The sequence below is a fragment of the Cheilinus undulatus genome, linkage group 9, assembly GCF_018320785.1.
Source record: "Cheilinus undulatus linkage group 9, ASM1832078v1, whole genome shotgun sequence".
Classification (NCBI taxonomy): Eukaryota; Metazoa; Chordata; class Actinopteri; order Labriformes; family Labridae; genus Cheilinus; species Cheilinus undulatus.
The window spans coordinates 11,384,622-11,398,294 of record NC_054873.1 but is presented as its reverse complement, the minus strand read 5'-3'; the positions used below and the strand labels follow the sequence as shown (position 1 = coordinate 11,398,294).

Below are 13,673 nucleotides of genomic sequence, written 5' to 3'. Positions count from 1 at the left end.
ACGAGACATTCTCAAAGCTGGAGGGTCAATCTGCAAAATTATTTTTTAGATTAATTAATAATAATTAATGTAATAATAATAATAAATGATAATACTTTACACACAAAAAAAAGTTAAAATTAATTATTCTGGATTTGTAAGTTCTTCATATAAGCATTTTTTTTTTAAATAAAGATTTCCAATCCATTTTTTAAGCAAAAACAATAATAAGTTGACCAAAGTGCTGTACAATGAAAAATAAAAATTATAAAAATACAATAAAACAAAAATGCTAATGTAATGCTACAGTATAATGCTGCAAAAAGGACAAAAACCAGTCCAAAGTTAGCCAAATACACAGCTGGGTATGAGCATGAAAATCTCTATCAACTGATAGAAGAATATTAAAGTTGTAGAAAGACCTGGGAAAAAACAGCATAGAGTTTGTGTGGGATTTTTTTAATTCCTGGCATATTTAATACAGTACTAATATTTGATGCAAAAGCTCAATCATGTACTGTATTATCTTAAAGTCAGCCCAGATCAAATCATAGGGATTCAGAGTTTCTGGTTACATAGAGTAAATGAAAAAGAATATTTATTTGAATTGCCTATATCATGAGGGAAATCATATCTAAAGCAAATATAACATTTATGCTGATACTACTGTGTATGTGAGACTCACATTAGGATGCCCTGAGCTCTCTCCAGCAGTTTGCTGCTGGTTGAATGGATGAAGATCCCGTCTTCTTCCAGGGCGGGACTCCCTGATGACGAAAGACGACCAGTCCGGCGACCGTTGCAGCCAACACCGAAGCCATCCCTTTGGAGGCAGAGACAAAGGAAGGAGAGGCAGAGAGAAAGAACAGTTAAGGGAATTTTAAGGTTTCAACAGAGGGAGACAAACTCTCTCTTTTGCACCGTCACACTCACCAGCTGGCCTTCTCATTCATGGCGTTGGTTCCTTGGAGGTCTGACAGAGGAGTCCGAGGGTTCTTACGAGTGATACCTGGACGGCAGGAGGAGAGGAAAGGTGGGGAGAGGAGAGAAAAGAAGATAGGATGGAAGAGGAACAGATAGAGTGTCAAGTATAATTTAACTAAAGGGCAAAGACTATTATGTGCATGGTTATGCTCATGAACTTCAATTTTAGCCTTTAAGAGTGGTAGGTTCCTTGTTGTGTGAGTTTGGGCAAACTGAGAACAGAGGAGGACAGTGGATCTAAACAGGGATGAGAGTGTGAGGGTAAGACCTGCAAGAAAGGAGCCGCAGGCCAGACTTAAACCCGGAGGTTTTCACATGTTTTTTTGCTAAAGGCGTCCCCTAGGATCAAGCCAAAATCTCAAGGCACACCCTGTTCATATCCATGCAAAATAGCCTCTTTAACATGCTAAAGAGTATTAACATGTGGTTACCACGGCACACCTAAACCAGCCTGAAGGCACACCACTGTACGTTGCCTCACCATGTGACAACCATTGCACTAGAACCCTTTTCTGTCCCGCTTATGATGATATGATACTTTTTAGAAAATGTCTTCCATTAGTGTTGATTTCTTTTCTGGTTTGATGATTCTGAAAAACTTGAATTGTGTTTTAGAAAAGGGACTTTTCTTGCAGATTTTATCTGCAATTCCTGCAGGGAAAAGCAGAATAATAATACTTGAGACTGAGCTGCAAAACAAACATGTGACATTGCAATGGCTGTGAATGAATTAAATTGTTGGAACACTGCAATGGAACCATTGGGGTCTTTTAAACCCATAAGGGTGGGACACTTTGTCTGACACATAAATATACATAAAAAGCATCAGAGCCACAGCACATCTGCAGCCTGCAGCATGAACATGCAACATCACTATTAATTCACCTTTTCTAACAGACATCCTTTATATTCACCTTGCAAAGTAGATGGATTTGCCAGATTCCAGGTCAATCATCAGACATATCCATCTTGCAAAGATCTAATCTGAAACAATTGTGCCAGATCTGAGAACAGCCTTGACCAATCAGTGTCATTAGAGGAGAACGAGGCAGTAGCTACAAGTTGAGTTTAACTGTACTGGAAGCCAATAGCATTGGCTGCCCCCGCTGTACCATTTAGCTTGGATGAAGCTTCAGTATAACAGCAGTTTTATCATAACTGGACTGCATTTCTTTGTCAAATAAAGAGCAGTGACAGAGAAGATGTTATTACTCTTCTCCTGACCTGCTTAAGCACGGGTTTTCATTTGTTATGGCGGGGTTTAGTTGGACAAAGCTCCACAAAATTGAAGAATCTTTTCCTCCAAAATGCCAAACTTTTCCTTTAATCCAAGCATGTTTTAGATTATAACAAGTCAAGATAGAATAAACAAGGTTCAAACTAATGTGACAAAGGTTTAATTACCCTAATCTTAAGGTCTTAAAATGATGTAAGGCCACCAAGAGGCTCCTCCATATCCTCCTTTTCCCATTATACAACCATAAAGCCTGTTTCCATAAAAAGCTTGGTAATTGACAGCATCTTTTAAAACATACACCACCAGTTTATGACAGAGGGTTTTTGTTTAAAGCAGCCAAATCAAAGTACAGAGAGGATTACCCGTGCCAGTATGCTAATGCACATGTGTAAAATCAGCGGAGTTTCCCTTTAGTATGGGAAACTGGGGAATTCATCAGAAATTTCCTCAGAAATCAATTTCAGTGCTGGCAGATGCTCAATCCCTCTGGAGCTATATGCATGAATGCAAAGTGTTGCTTCGATGAGACACGATGTGCATACAAACACGGATGTGGAAGCACATGATGCATCATTAGGCCACACATGTACATACATACATGGAGCTATATGTGTGATAAAGTATGGGCATGGACTCAGTGGGCGTCATTAGACCCTGCAGCTCCACATGGGACTGATTGATTTGCACGATCAGTCGTGCGTGGGAAACATGTGCGGCCAGAGCTCACAATGACCCACATATCTGATCTCCATGTCTTATTAACAGCTCTAATAAAAGCAGCTCACTCAGGCTGAAAATCATATGTGCTCCATTATTCTCAACCTAACCACAGAGCACTTTTTCAATACAGGCTGGAATTGATTTTTTTGATTGGATTGAGCCCTGTAAAAGGGTTTTTAAAAGAGAACTGAAAGCTCTGCTGCTCGCTTCAGCTCACCTCTCTTCAGCAGACCTTTATCGATAGAGTCCATGCCTTCATATAAAACACATTAAGAGAGAGCAGCTTTCAAATAGTGCAGTGAGGAGGGCTTAGTTTCTATTAAAATGCAATTAATGTATTTATAATAATGAATTTCAATATTTAATTTTGATAAATCCCCTGTTAAACTGCACTTTTAAAACTCAATTATTCTGCATTTTTAAAACAGTTCAAGTCCATAATAATGCGATGCAATGAGACGCACAAAAGTATTTGGCCACCTGACCATTAGACCACAGGGACTGTAATGATACTTTAATATGGATCTACCCCCACTTTTGCTGTTTTAACAGCTTCCACTCTTCATAAAAGACTTCCTACAAGATTTTGGAGTGCTTCTGTGGGGAATTTGTTCCCATTCATTCTGTAGAGAATTTCTGAGGTCAGGCGCTGATGGCGGATGAGAAGGCCTGGCTCGCAATCTCTGTTCAAGTTCAGTCCTAAAGGTGCTCGATGGGGTTGAGGTCAAAGCTCTGTGTGGGTCAGTCAAGTCCATCCTCACCAAACTCATCAAACCATGTCTTCATAGCATAGTCATGATCGAATAGAAAAGTGCCTTCCCAAAACTGCTGCCACAAAGTTGGAAGCATAGCATTGTCCAAAATATCTTGGTATGCTGAAGCATTAAGATTGGCCTTCATTGGAGATAAGGGGCCTAGCTTAAACCCTGAAAAAAAACAGCCCCACACCATTATCCCTCCTCCACCAAACTTCATAGTTGGCACAATGGCAGGTAAAATTCTCCTGGCATTTACCAAACCCAGACTCAGCCATCTGACTGCTGAACAGAGAAGTGTGATTCATCCTTCCCATAAACATATTTCCACTGCTCCATAATCCAGCGTCGCTGTGTTTTACAACACTCCATCTGATGCTTGGTATTGGATTGTGATGTGAGACTTGCATGCAGCTGCTCGGCCGTGGAAACCCATTCCATTAAGTTATTGCTGCACAGTTTTTGTGCTTACATTAATGCTGGTGGAAGTTCAGAAGTCTTCAGCTGTGGAATCAGCAGTGTTGGCGACTTTTATGCAACATAAACCTTAGCAGTCCTTGACCGCAATTTTACATGGTCCCCAACTTTGTGGTTGAGTTGCTGTTATTCCTAAACACTTCCACTTTCTAATAATAACACCTTTAAATTACAATGGAAAATTGTAAATGGACACTGCATAGGTGCTTGATTTTATACACCTGTGGCGACAGGTCTGATTGAAACACCTGAGTTCAATAATGAACAGGTGAGGCCAGATACTTTTGTCCATATAGTGAAACTTCAAAATGATTATTATGTGAAATACACTTACACTGTTTAAACAATATAAGGTGTACAAGAGGGTATGTACAAAATGACTCACTGAAGTCCAATGATCCCAGTTAATGTGACAACAAAATTACCCTTTTCAGTTTAACTTTCTCTGTGTCCGCCACCCAGTTCGTTATCTCAAGAAAGTGATCTTTGTTATGCTTTTTGTCATTTGTACTGTGTCAACCTAAAATATTTCACTGCCTGCCTTGCTTTGATTTTAAAAGATAATAAGGGACTAACAACAAAAGCTCAAAAATGGAAAAAGTATGTGCTATGGATCATTCAAACAAGCAGTATTGTCCAAATTTTCCATCAGTGTGGGATAACATGGTGGGTAGCATCCAGCTGCTACTCTGCTACAGGATCGTATCTAAGGATGGCATAAAGGGAAAACACTGCACGTGTTAAACCGAATTAAAATAATTCATATATTGATACTGACACCCCTACTTTAAAGAGATAATTCATGGAAAGAGCACTCTACGTGGGTAAAATGATTCATTAGTCTTCTGAACTCACACTTACTGTATTTTTCGTCTTTGCATCTTTGAAGGATCTCAAGGCTCCTCTGGTGAACCGGGTGATGGAGGAAACTAAAACTGTCGACAGCTTTAGCAACAGAACAGGGAACAGCAGCATCATTCCCTAAAATAGAGACAGTGGAGAAAAATATGCCTGATTATTTGATAAAAAACCCTACATTTTTTAACATTATCACAGAAATCTTGATTTTTTTCATTTGAAACATGGAAAGAGAGAAGAGCTGAACATGAAGCAGGCTGATAAGATAAAGATAGTATACACATATGAAGAGGAACTACAAGAAGAGACAGATAGAAATTAGGGAGAAAATCTTCGATGGAAAGAAAAAAAGAAACAAATATTACAACGTAATTCACCAGGGACATTTCTCAGGATTCTACAGGAGGCTGGACTGATGTTTAATGGTTAAACCACAAGCAGTTTGTAACTTTGTTTCAAATCCCTCTCATACAGATCCTTAAGCAAGGCAGTTCTGAACGCAGTGGACAAGACTTGTTCTAAACTAAACGACCACCTACTAACATTAGCTAACAGATTAAGCCCAGTTCAGAGTGAAGATGAGACAAGTTGAAACTTGTAACTTCAACTGGTCCTTCTGAAACGCTCTGAAAGACCATCAGTTCCCACCACTACAACCACAGTGGTCATTTCCACAGCTCTGTGCTTCAGTTTCCACTTCTGCTTTCCTGTCTGTTTTGTTGCCGTGGATAACTTGTGATTAAGGACAGTGAGAGTGAGTTTCATTCTACAGTTCTGCTTTTGTCAGACAGGCGAAAACATTTAAAGGTCATATATTTTACCCCTTTAAGGCAAGTTTAAATTGATCTCAGAAGTCCCCAAAACATGCCTATGAAGTTTGTTTCTGAAAAAACACTCCAGTTTTGGAGTTTTGCATGTCTGAAAACCCCTCTGTTTCAGCCCTGCTCACAACGAGCTGTTTCTGTGTCTGTGGCTTAAAATGTTAATGAGCTGTCTGACTCCGCCCATGACCCCGCCCCTTTCAGGAAACAAATGTGGTTTAAAGGATGTGGCTCTCCTGATCCTCATCAGGAGAGGAGAGCAGAACTTTCTTTCAAGCAGGAGGAGCCAATGGAACCTGGGGGCGGGGCTTACTCCCCACATGACATCATGAGGGGAAAATCTGAGAACAGCTTTAGTTTTAGCACACATTTTCTGAAAGGTGGAGAAAGAGGGGCAGAGATGGATTTCTCCGATTCTTGGGAGGATCATGGACAGGACAGGGGCACATATGTTTACCAGAAAAGCCTGAAAAGAGTATTCTGCATAATATGTGACCTTTAAAAATGAGAGGATCAAGACTGTGGAGGTGTTTTTTAATATTTCAACTGAATATCTGCAGAGCTTGTGTGTTATGCTGTGAGCCTGTGACTGGAGATTTTGTGATGATTTCTCCCAGTATTCCCAGAGTAGTTGGTGCTGTCTCTAATGAGCCGACACTAAGTACTGAGACAGTATGTCAACAAGGGAATGGCCTGTGGCAATGACAGGTTTCCTGGCAAAAACTGATCCATAACCATTGTTGAACATTGACTGTAGCCAATGCACAATGTACCTCATTCCACAGATAAGGTCTACTTTTGTTTGCTTGCGTTACATTACTGATAGAAAGGACAAAGCAATCCAAAACCAGCGGTTGGCAACTTGGTAAAACAGATTGTAGACAACAGTGTCAATTGACCAGATTCAAACTGCAACGGCTCAGTAGCATCAGGAATCTTTGGTCTGAATTGGACTTTAAAAACATGGATTAAAGGATGAATGCAACAAAACAACTCTGTAACAACATGACTGCGTTTTGCTCTCAAAGGATTCTTGGACTGTTATGAAGCAAAAGAAGAACACAGCTTTTCAGGATCTTTAAGCTGAAGCTCCTACTGATGTCCTCTTCTGTTCTTACCTGTTTTTTTATGTGTATGTCTGCGGCCGGCCTCCCTGAAAGCCACCAGGGCTCTGAAGTACGCTCGCAGCACAGCCCAGCGGAAAGTGGCCACGGGGTCGATTCCCATCAGGCCGCAGATGAAGGCGTTCTTGCTGCTCTTAAGCAAGGCCACAATGTCCGGACGCATGTGGTCAGTGTTTTTCTCCCTGAAGTCCTGAATGAAGGAGAGACACAGGCATGAAGCAGAGGGTTAGTTTCAACTCTGAACTGAATCTTTATCAGACACAGACAGGAACAGTTTTGTTCTTTAACCACATAATCATTATTTTTACATCAACGACCAAATTCTTTAGCAAAAGGATGGAATAAAAATACAAGGCCACAAGTAAAGGCAAGATTCAGATCAGAAAATGTTAACCACTATTGTTTCAGCTGACTAATGTGCTAGCTTTGCTTTGCATAAAGACTTGAAACGGGGGGAATGGCTTACTTAGCTTTGACCAGAAGTATCAGATGCATTTGCAATTCTTCTACAGCTTAATATCTAAACATGCAACATTTAATTTGTTAATTCATAATTCTAGAAATGGAGAGAATAATACCAAATTTCAGGAAAGGGAAGGGGTGTTCTTCAGCAGATGTGTGCAGAAAATGTAATATTTTCACAGCAAAGTAAAATCAATTCCAGCATTTTTCAACTGAACTGAACTTATCAGTGAATTTAGGGTTTAATCAAAAGAGCATATTTTCTAAATCTAAGGTAGAATGACTGCAAAGTTGAGCATTTTAGTTTTATTTGCATTTAAACTATAAAGCAGTGATCATCAACTAGCAGCCTGGGGGCCACATCAGGCCCCCCACAACCTCAATCATATATATATATATATATATATATATATATATATATATATATATATATATATATATATATATATGTATGTATCTTCTTTCCCAATGGGTCACATGATTTCCTTCTCCTCAAGTATTTCATTAAATGAAGAAAACAATAAAATGAAATTGAAAAAAAACAAAAAACAAAAATTGGACCCCATTATTTAAAATGTCGTTATTTGTTTTTCTGTTTTTGTGACCAAAATGAAAAAAAAAGACAAACAGCTCATTTTCCTACTTTTTATACGTTTTTGAAAAAACGGAATAAAGAAAGCTTCTCCTGTTTTTTGAGTCTGGTTTCAACCAGGAAATGGATCTGCCAGAAAATACACTGACCCTTTGTGCTAAACTGTGCTAACAAAAAGCATCAAAATTAATTGGTGTCTTTCTCAAAATATCAAACCTTCTTTTAATTCGAAGGTTTCAAGAGGGGCATAAAGGAAGTATGCATTATGGGAATGCCGAATGGTTTTCAAAAATTCACCAAAGTTATGTCGTCTTGGTATAAAACTGCTCTGCTCTAAGTAAATCTTCAATGTACTAACAACTGGCTTAATGACATGTTGTAAAGAGCCACACAACTCTTCATTGAGAACAGTGAAAGATAAAATGATGGTTACACGTGAAAACAGCTTAGAAAACAAAAAAAGGAAAAATAATGCATCTAAGGAGCAATAGGGCAGTTCAAGGCACTTTTTATATTTCAGTGTCATGTTATTAAAGTTTAAATTACAAAAAGAGGGCAAAAAGGCTTAATTTATGAATCTGAAAATGTTGTAAAAGCTGGAAACACTCAAAGCTTTCATTTTTGTTTTAATATTATCCACGTCGTAAAATTAGAAGATGAGTTTCAGATGCTGTTGCCAAAGCACAAAATGAAGCTCCATCTCTACTCTCATCAGCCTGTTAGTCATTAAATATTGTGACTGAGGCTTCGCTAAGATAACACAGCCATGAACTATAAACCCTTCAACATTTTTCTCTCTCTGTATGATACGTTTCAGCTGTGTTTTCACCGCCGAGCCCACGTCATACACATTTCACGCCTGTGGCTCTCTCTGCACATTTCACACCAAACATCTCTGGCTCTCAGTGGATGATGGGATAGTTTTACCCATCCAGAAAAACCAAGTGTTACAGATTTATATTATACAGTCAAACAACAATATGTTCGTCCTGGTCCAGCACATGTGCTTCTTATCAAAGCTCAGCTGGGAGGCGAACAGAGAATTTGATTTAGCTGAAAAAATAGGTCGACAGAACAACACGTAGGTCTGCTGCAGAGGTTCAAGGAGGTTAGAGTGAAGGAAAGAAGCTCTTTCAACTTTTTAAAAGGGTGGAATTCAAACCTTCAGTACCAAAAGACAGTTTTGTTTCATTAAATATGAGAAGTTTAGATTTAATACTTCAAATCCAGATCTTATCCTGATTTTAAGACACAAAACACCACAGTCACCACAGTTACTTCTGTTAAAGCAGGCATTTCATATTCTTCCTCTGTGCTTGAGCATTTAAGATCCAGGGTCTCATTTATAAACATGAGTATGCACAAAACACGGCCTGAAACTGGCGTATGCCACTTCCCACGTTAAGCTTGGGATTTCTAAAATTAAACTTGATGATGGAATGTGAGCACTGGTAAGCAAATTGTGAACTGGCACACATACTGTACATTTGACTGTAGAAAGGGGAGAATTGGCGGTACACACAGTGAGGTGGTGAAATAAAGTCAGATGGTACATTGATGCCTCTGAAACATTTAAATTTGACTTGGTAGCAAACTTTATTCCACAATCTGTGTCATCGTAAACTAATAGTTTCATTTTTACATGTGCCTAGTGGGGCATATTCTTTTTTTTAATATAGGATGTTTGCAGTCATGTGGTCCTGATGATGCACCGAGGCCAGACGGGGGGCAGGAAGTGAGGAGACACCATTAGAAATGAATGGGAGCTGGTACTTTAAAGCTCTAAATAGACCTGTACGCTGCAGTTATCATTCAAAAATTTCAACTTGCATTGAGTATGAGCCCTACACTTCACAAACAAGTGATTATCTCCCAAAGTTTAACAGATTTACCAGCCATCAATACCACAAATACTCAGCCCTGCAGACCTTCTAGTGTCGTCTCGCCAGTTGAAGGGAAATAAGAGTCTTGAGGAGTCTTGTACTTACCTCAGAGTCTACAACAGTTTGTCACCTTTGTTTTGTCATAAACATGCTTTTACCGGAAATGCTGGTTCTCTATTAAACAAATAAATGTTGTGGAGTAAGAGGCCGAGTAACGATGTGCCATTCATGAACGAGCCTCTTTTAAAGCAACCACAGTAGTTAGCTTCCATTTGAGTGCCCGTTTCCTTTCCTACATTTTTGATATAAGACCAGCTCTTATTACTGAGCTAGGCCAAATGTAATCTCTAAAAAGAGATTTTCAGTCACAACAAGCTGTCTAAACATGGGCAAGTTCAGCCTTTAATGTGCCAAACTATGGCAAACTGTAGGCTACTGAATCAAGCCGGGCCTCTCTGTGGAAATAAACCACAAAGAGGCGCAGTCTCCCTCCACTCATCCAGACTTCACACGGAGGCTTTCCATTCAGAGTCGTCTCTCTGTGAGGTTTTTGACTTTATTTTTTGCCAAAATGTGTCACTTCTGTTGAGACTCAAAAGAAGCTCTTTTGTTGTGTAATTTGAACTGTTGGCACGGTCATGAAAAGACAAAACTATGACAGTGCTTTCAGAACAGTGTTAAATCTGGAAATTATCTAACATTCAGTGGTATCCTTAATCTTTGGATCAAAACGACTTTTAGTCTCAGTCACATTTTAGTCATTTTTCATCTTTATAGTTTTAGTCAACAAAAACTCAGAAACATTTTAGTCCAGCTTTAGTCAACAGAAAGTCCTTACATTTTAGTTTTTACTTTTATTTTCTTTGAATTAATATAGTTAGCTGTATTGTAAATCAAATATTGAATTTAAACAAACATACTGCCATACCTTTTATGCACAGTGGAGAAAAATCAGGGATTTTGAAGGTCCAACAATCTGCACTGATTTTTTTAGTCTCCTTGATGAAAACTTAACCTACTTTTTATCACAAAAAGATCTATTTTCATCTACTCTGGTCTAGTCTTCCTTTTCCGAGAAGGTAATTGACTAAAATTTTAAGTCTTAGTTTTAGTCAAAGTTAAAATTACTGTAGAAATCACTTCCTGCCCCCCATCTAGAATTTTCCGCTGTAACTTGACGTTCTCTGCATAGAAAAAAACCTGCCATACATTTGATTAGCAAAGTCTCACCTTCATTCACTCAGAGCACAAATGACTGAACCATTATTTCATAGTATGATGTAGAAATCCAAACATTAAAAAGTGAGAAACAACAGCAGGCCATAGTAAAATACCTAAATAAATACTACTGAACTGTGTGCTCAAACAATATCATTTTAGAGAGATGTTCCATTAACCTCATACTTCCATTTTCAGATTTATGAGTTTTGTCTGTGTTTGTGTTTTAACCAACTTTAATAAGTCTACTTTTCTCTGAAGACTCGTCAGACTTGTCTCATGAAAAATAAGTCTCCTTTTCCAAAAAATGTCTGCAGTTTTGTCTGCTAAGTGTTCAAACTTGGTAAGAAGAAAGCATCAGAACAAGCCAGGATTCAGATTGTATTTGGCCTTAGATTCCTCCTGTCAGCCAAAATCTGCCAGCGTCTATCTCCTTGTCCATGTAGATTTCTGAGAGAACAATGTCTTATTTTTTTAACAGCTGGCTCAGACTTTGTCTTATTTTTTCATTTTCTGGAACCTTGATTTAGTTACTTGTTCTCTTCTGTCAAACTGAATCTAAATGTTAAAATAAAACAGGGGGACAAATTTAATGCCCTCTTGTGTAAAGAAGGCCTTTCATGTAAAGGCATAAATCAGTACAAACATTTTTAAATTTTTTTGTTATATAAAAAAATCATGTGTTTGCCAAACTGGCTCATGTCCAAGCTTTACAGCTAGACTTGTTCACAGTAAACATGACTCACAGGAGCCTGGTCTCACCTTGACTCCGTACTTGACTTTCCCAGCGTAGTGTCTGATGATGAAGGCGGGCTCCATGACGGCGGGGAACTCGATGTAGCTGTTTCCTTCATGCTGACGCTTGAACTTGTCCAGCAAGGTCTGATTGGATGCCTGAGGGAAACTGGAAGAAAGAGCAGAAGCAGGTTGAGTACATGAAACATAAAGATTGAAATGAGATTTAAGACTGCAATAAGTCGCCAGCTGATGGTTTATCTTTATGTACAACAGTAGAACAAAGAAGTGATTGTTCTGGGGAACCCTGGGGCATTTGGTTCATTAAAGGAGTACGTTTTATCCCATTACTTTAAGCTGGTAATGAAAGGCTGAAACTGATATCTTCGTATGACCTACAAAAGCAGACAAGACCACCAGGTACAGGACTGATTATTTCTGCTCTCTAAGGTTAATTTATATGCCTCTTACCCCAACATTGGGTATGTTTTAGACAAGAAGAGCAACCAAAGACTGCAAAAACCGCCATTTTCCCACACCAAAGGGACACTGTGAGTTGGGTGTAAAACATTAAAATAAGTCAGAGTAGGATTTATGTTAGGAAGCATTACTTTCACATTCAAAGGACAAGATCACGTACAGTGCTTATAAAAATGTTCACACCCTTGGATGTTTTACCCTTTCATTGATTCTATAAAGCAATTATGGTTGATATAATTTGGCTTCTTTGGCAAAAAAACCCCCAAAACAAACAAACAAAAAAAACGATTTCAACAAAGAAATGTTAACAAAAAAACTGTAATTAAGATAAGTGACAACATAAATTGCATTCACTTTACCCTCTACCTTTACAAGCCTTCCAGGGCCAGCTGCCTAGAAGCATCCTGACAGCATGATGCTGCCACCACCATGCTTCACAGTGGGGTTGTCATGTGCTAAATATAGCATCTTGTCTGATGGCCAAAAAGCACTGACAGGACCTCTGTTGAATTTGTTCAGTCATTTTAAAGGGGGTGAATATTTATGCAATCACCTATTTACCACATATTTTCATTTAATTGACATTAATTTGGAGAAATCTATTTTCACTTTGACACTACAGTTTTTTTTTTTTCAAAAAAAAAAAAATTATATTGACTGTGGTTGACTTCTAAGATCAATAAAAGGGTAAAACATCCTGCAGGATGAATACTTTTTATCGGCACTGTAACTGTCCACAAGTACCTCACACAACCCCACTTAAAACCTCAAACTATTCCACTATTTTTCTGACTTTCATCGACGATGAAGCAATGCCACTGTAGCAGCTGTTTATGCTCTTAAAATCGAATGAAAATACACAGTGTATCAAATTCCTTTTCCCTCACCCTCAGGGATTTAAACTGCCACAAACTTAATGTTACGGCTCACGTTTAACCAAACTTACAGCAGCTCTTCTTGCACATTCTTCCTTGTTGTTTTCACCTTTGCCACATGGAGATTTTTACCTTTTCACGTCTAACCTCAGGTGGCCGGATCAACATCCCTGTAGGGTTGCTTCACATCATCCAAACCTCTCCTGTGTACATTTCTGACACACAAACTCCTGGCTGGAGTGTATCTGCGGGGGTCTTAAAGCTTGATGCTGTTACTGAAGAAATGAACCCCCACGCTCGCCCCTGATCCTGCAGTAACCTAATCCACTTCTCCAGAGGCCCTGCAGCCCTGCCGGCCCTGTGCTAACTGTGAATGATGGGATCTCTAAGCGTCTTTCTCTCTCTATGCGTAATCATTTAGCATGAAGGCCCTTCCTGTGGCAGCAGAAACCCCCAGGAGAGAGCCCGTCCCC

The 13,673-nt window shown here is 39.0% G+C and overlaps 1 protein-coding gene across 10 annotated transcripts in view; it reads right to left on the bottom strand.

Annotated features, from left to right (window-relative positions):
* The window catches only part of LOC121514718 (unconventional myosin-IXAa-like), a 228,594-nt gene that overhangs the window by 30,156 nt on the left and 184,765 nt on the right, over positions 1-13,673 (bottom strand). For all 10 annotated transcript variants that reach the window (XM_041794962.1, XM_041794964.1, XM_041794966.1 and 7 more), the window contains 5 exons: positions 11,873-12,014; positions 6,950-7,145; positions 5,014-5,133; positions 913-988; positions 665-802 (listed from right to left, as the gene is read on the bottom strand). In XM_041794962.1, the coding sequence (XP_041650896.1) occupies positions 665-802; positions 913-988; positions 5,014-5,133; positions 6,950-7,145; positions 11,873-12,014 (672 nt within the window). The remainder of the gene's footprint in view (positions 1-664; positions 803-912; positions 989-5,013; positions 5,134-6,949; positions 7,146-11,872; positions 12,015-13,673) is intronic.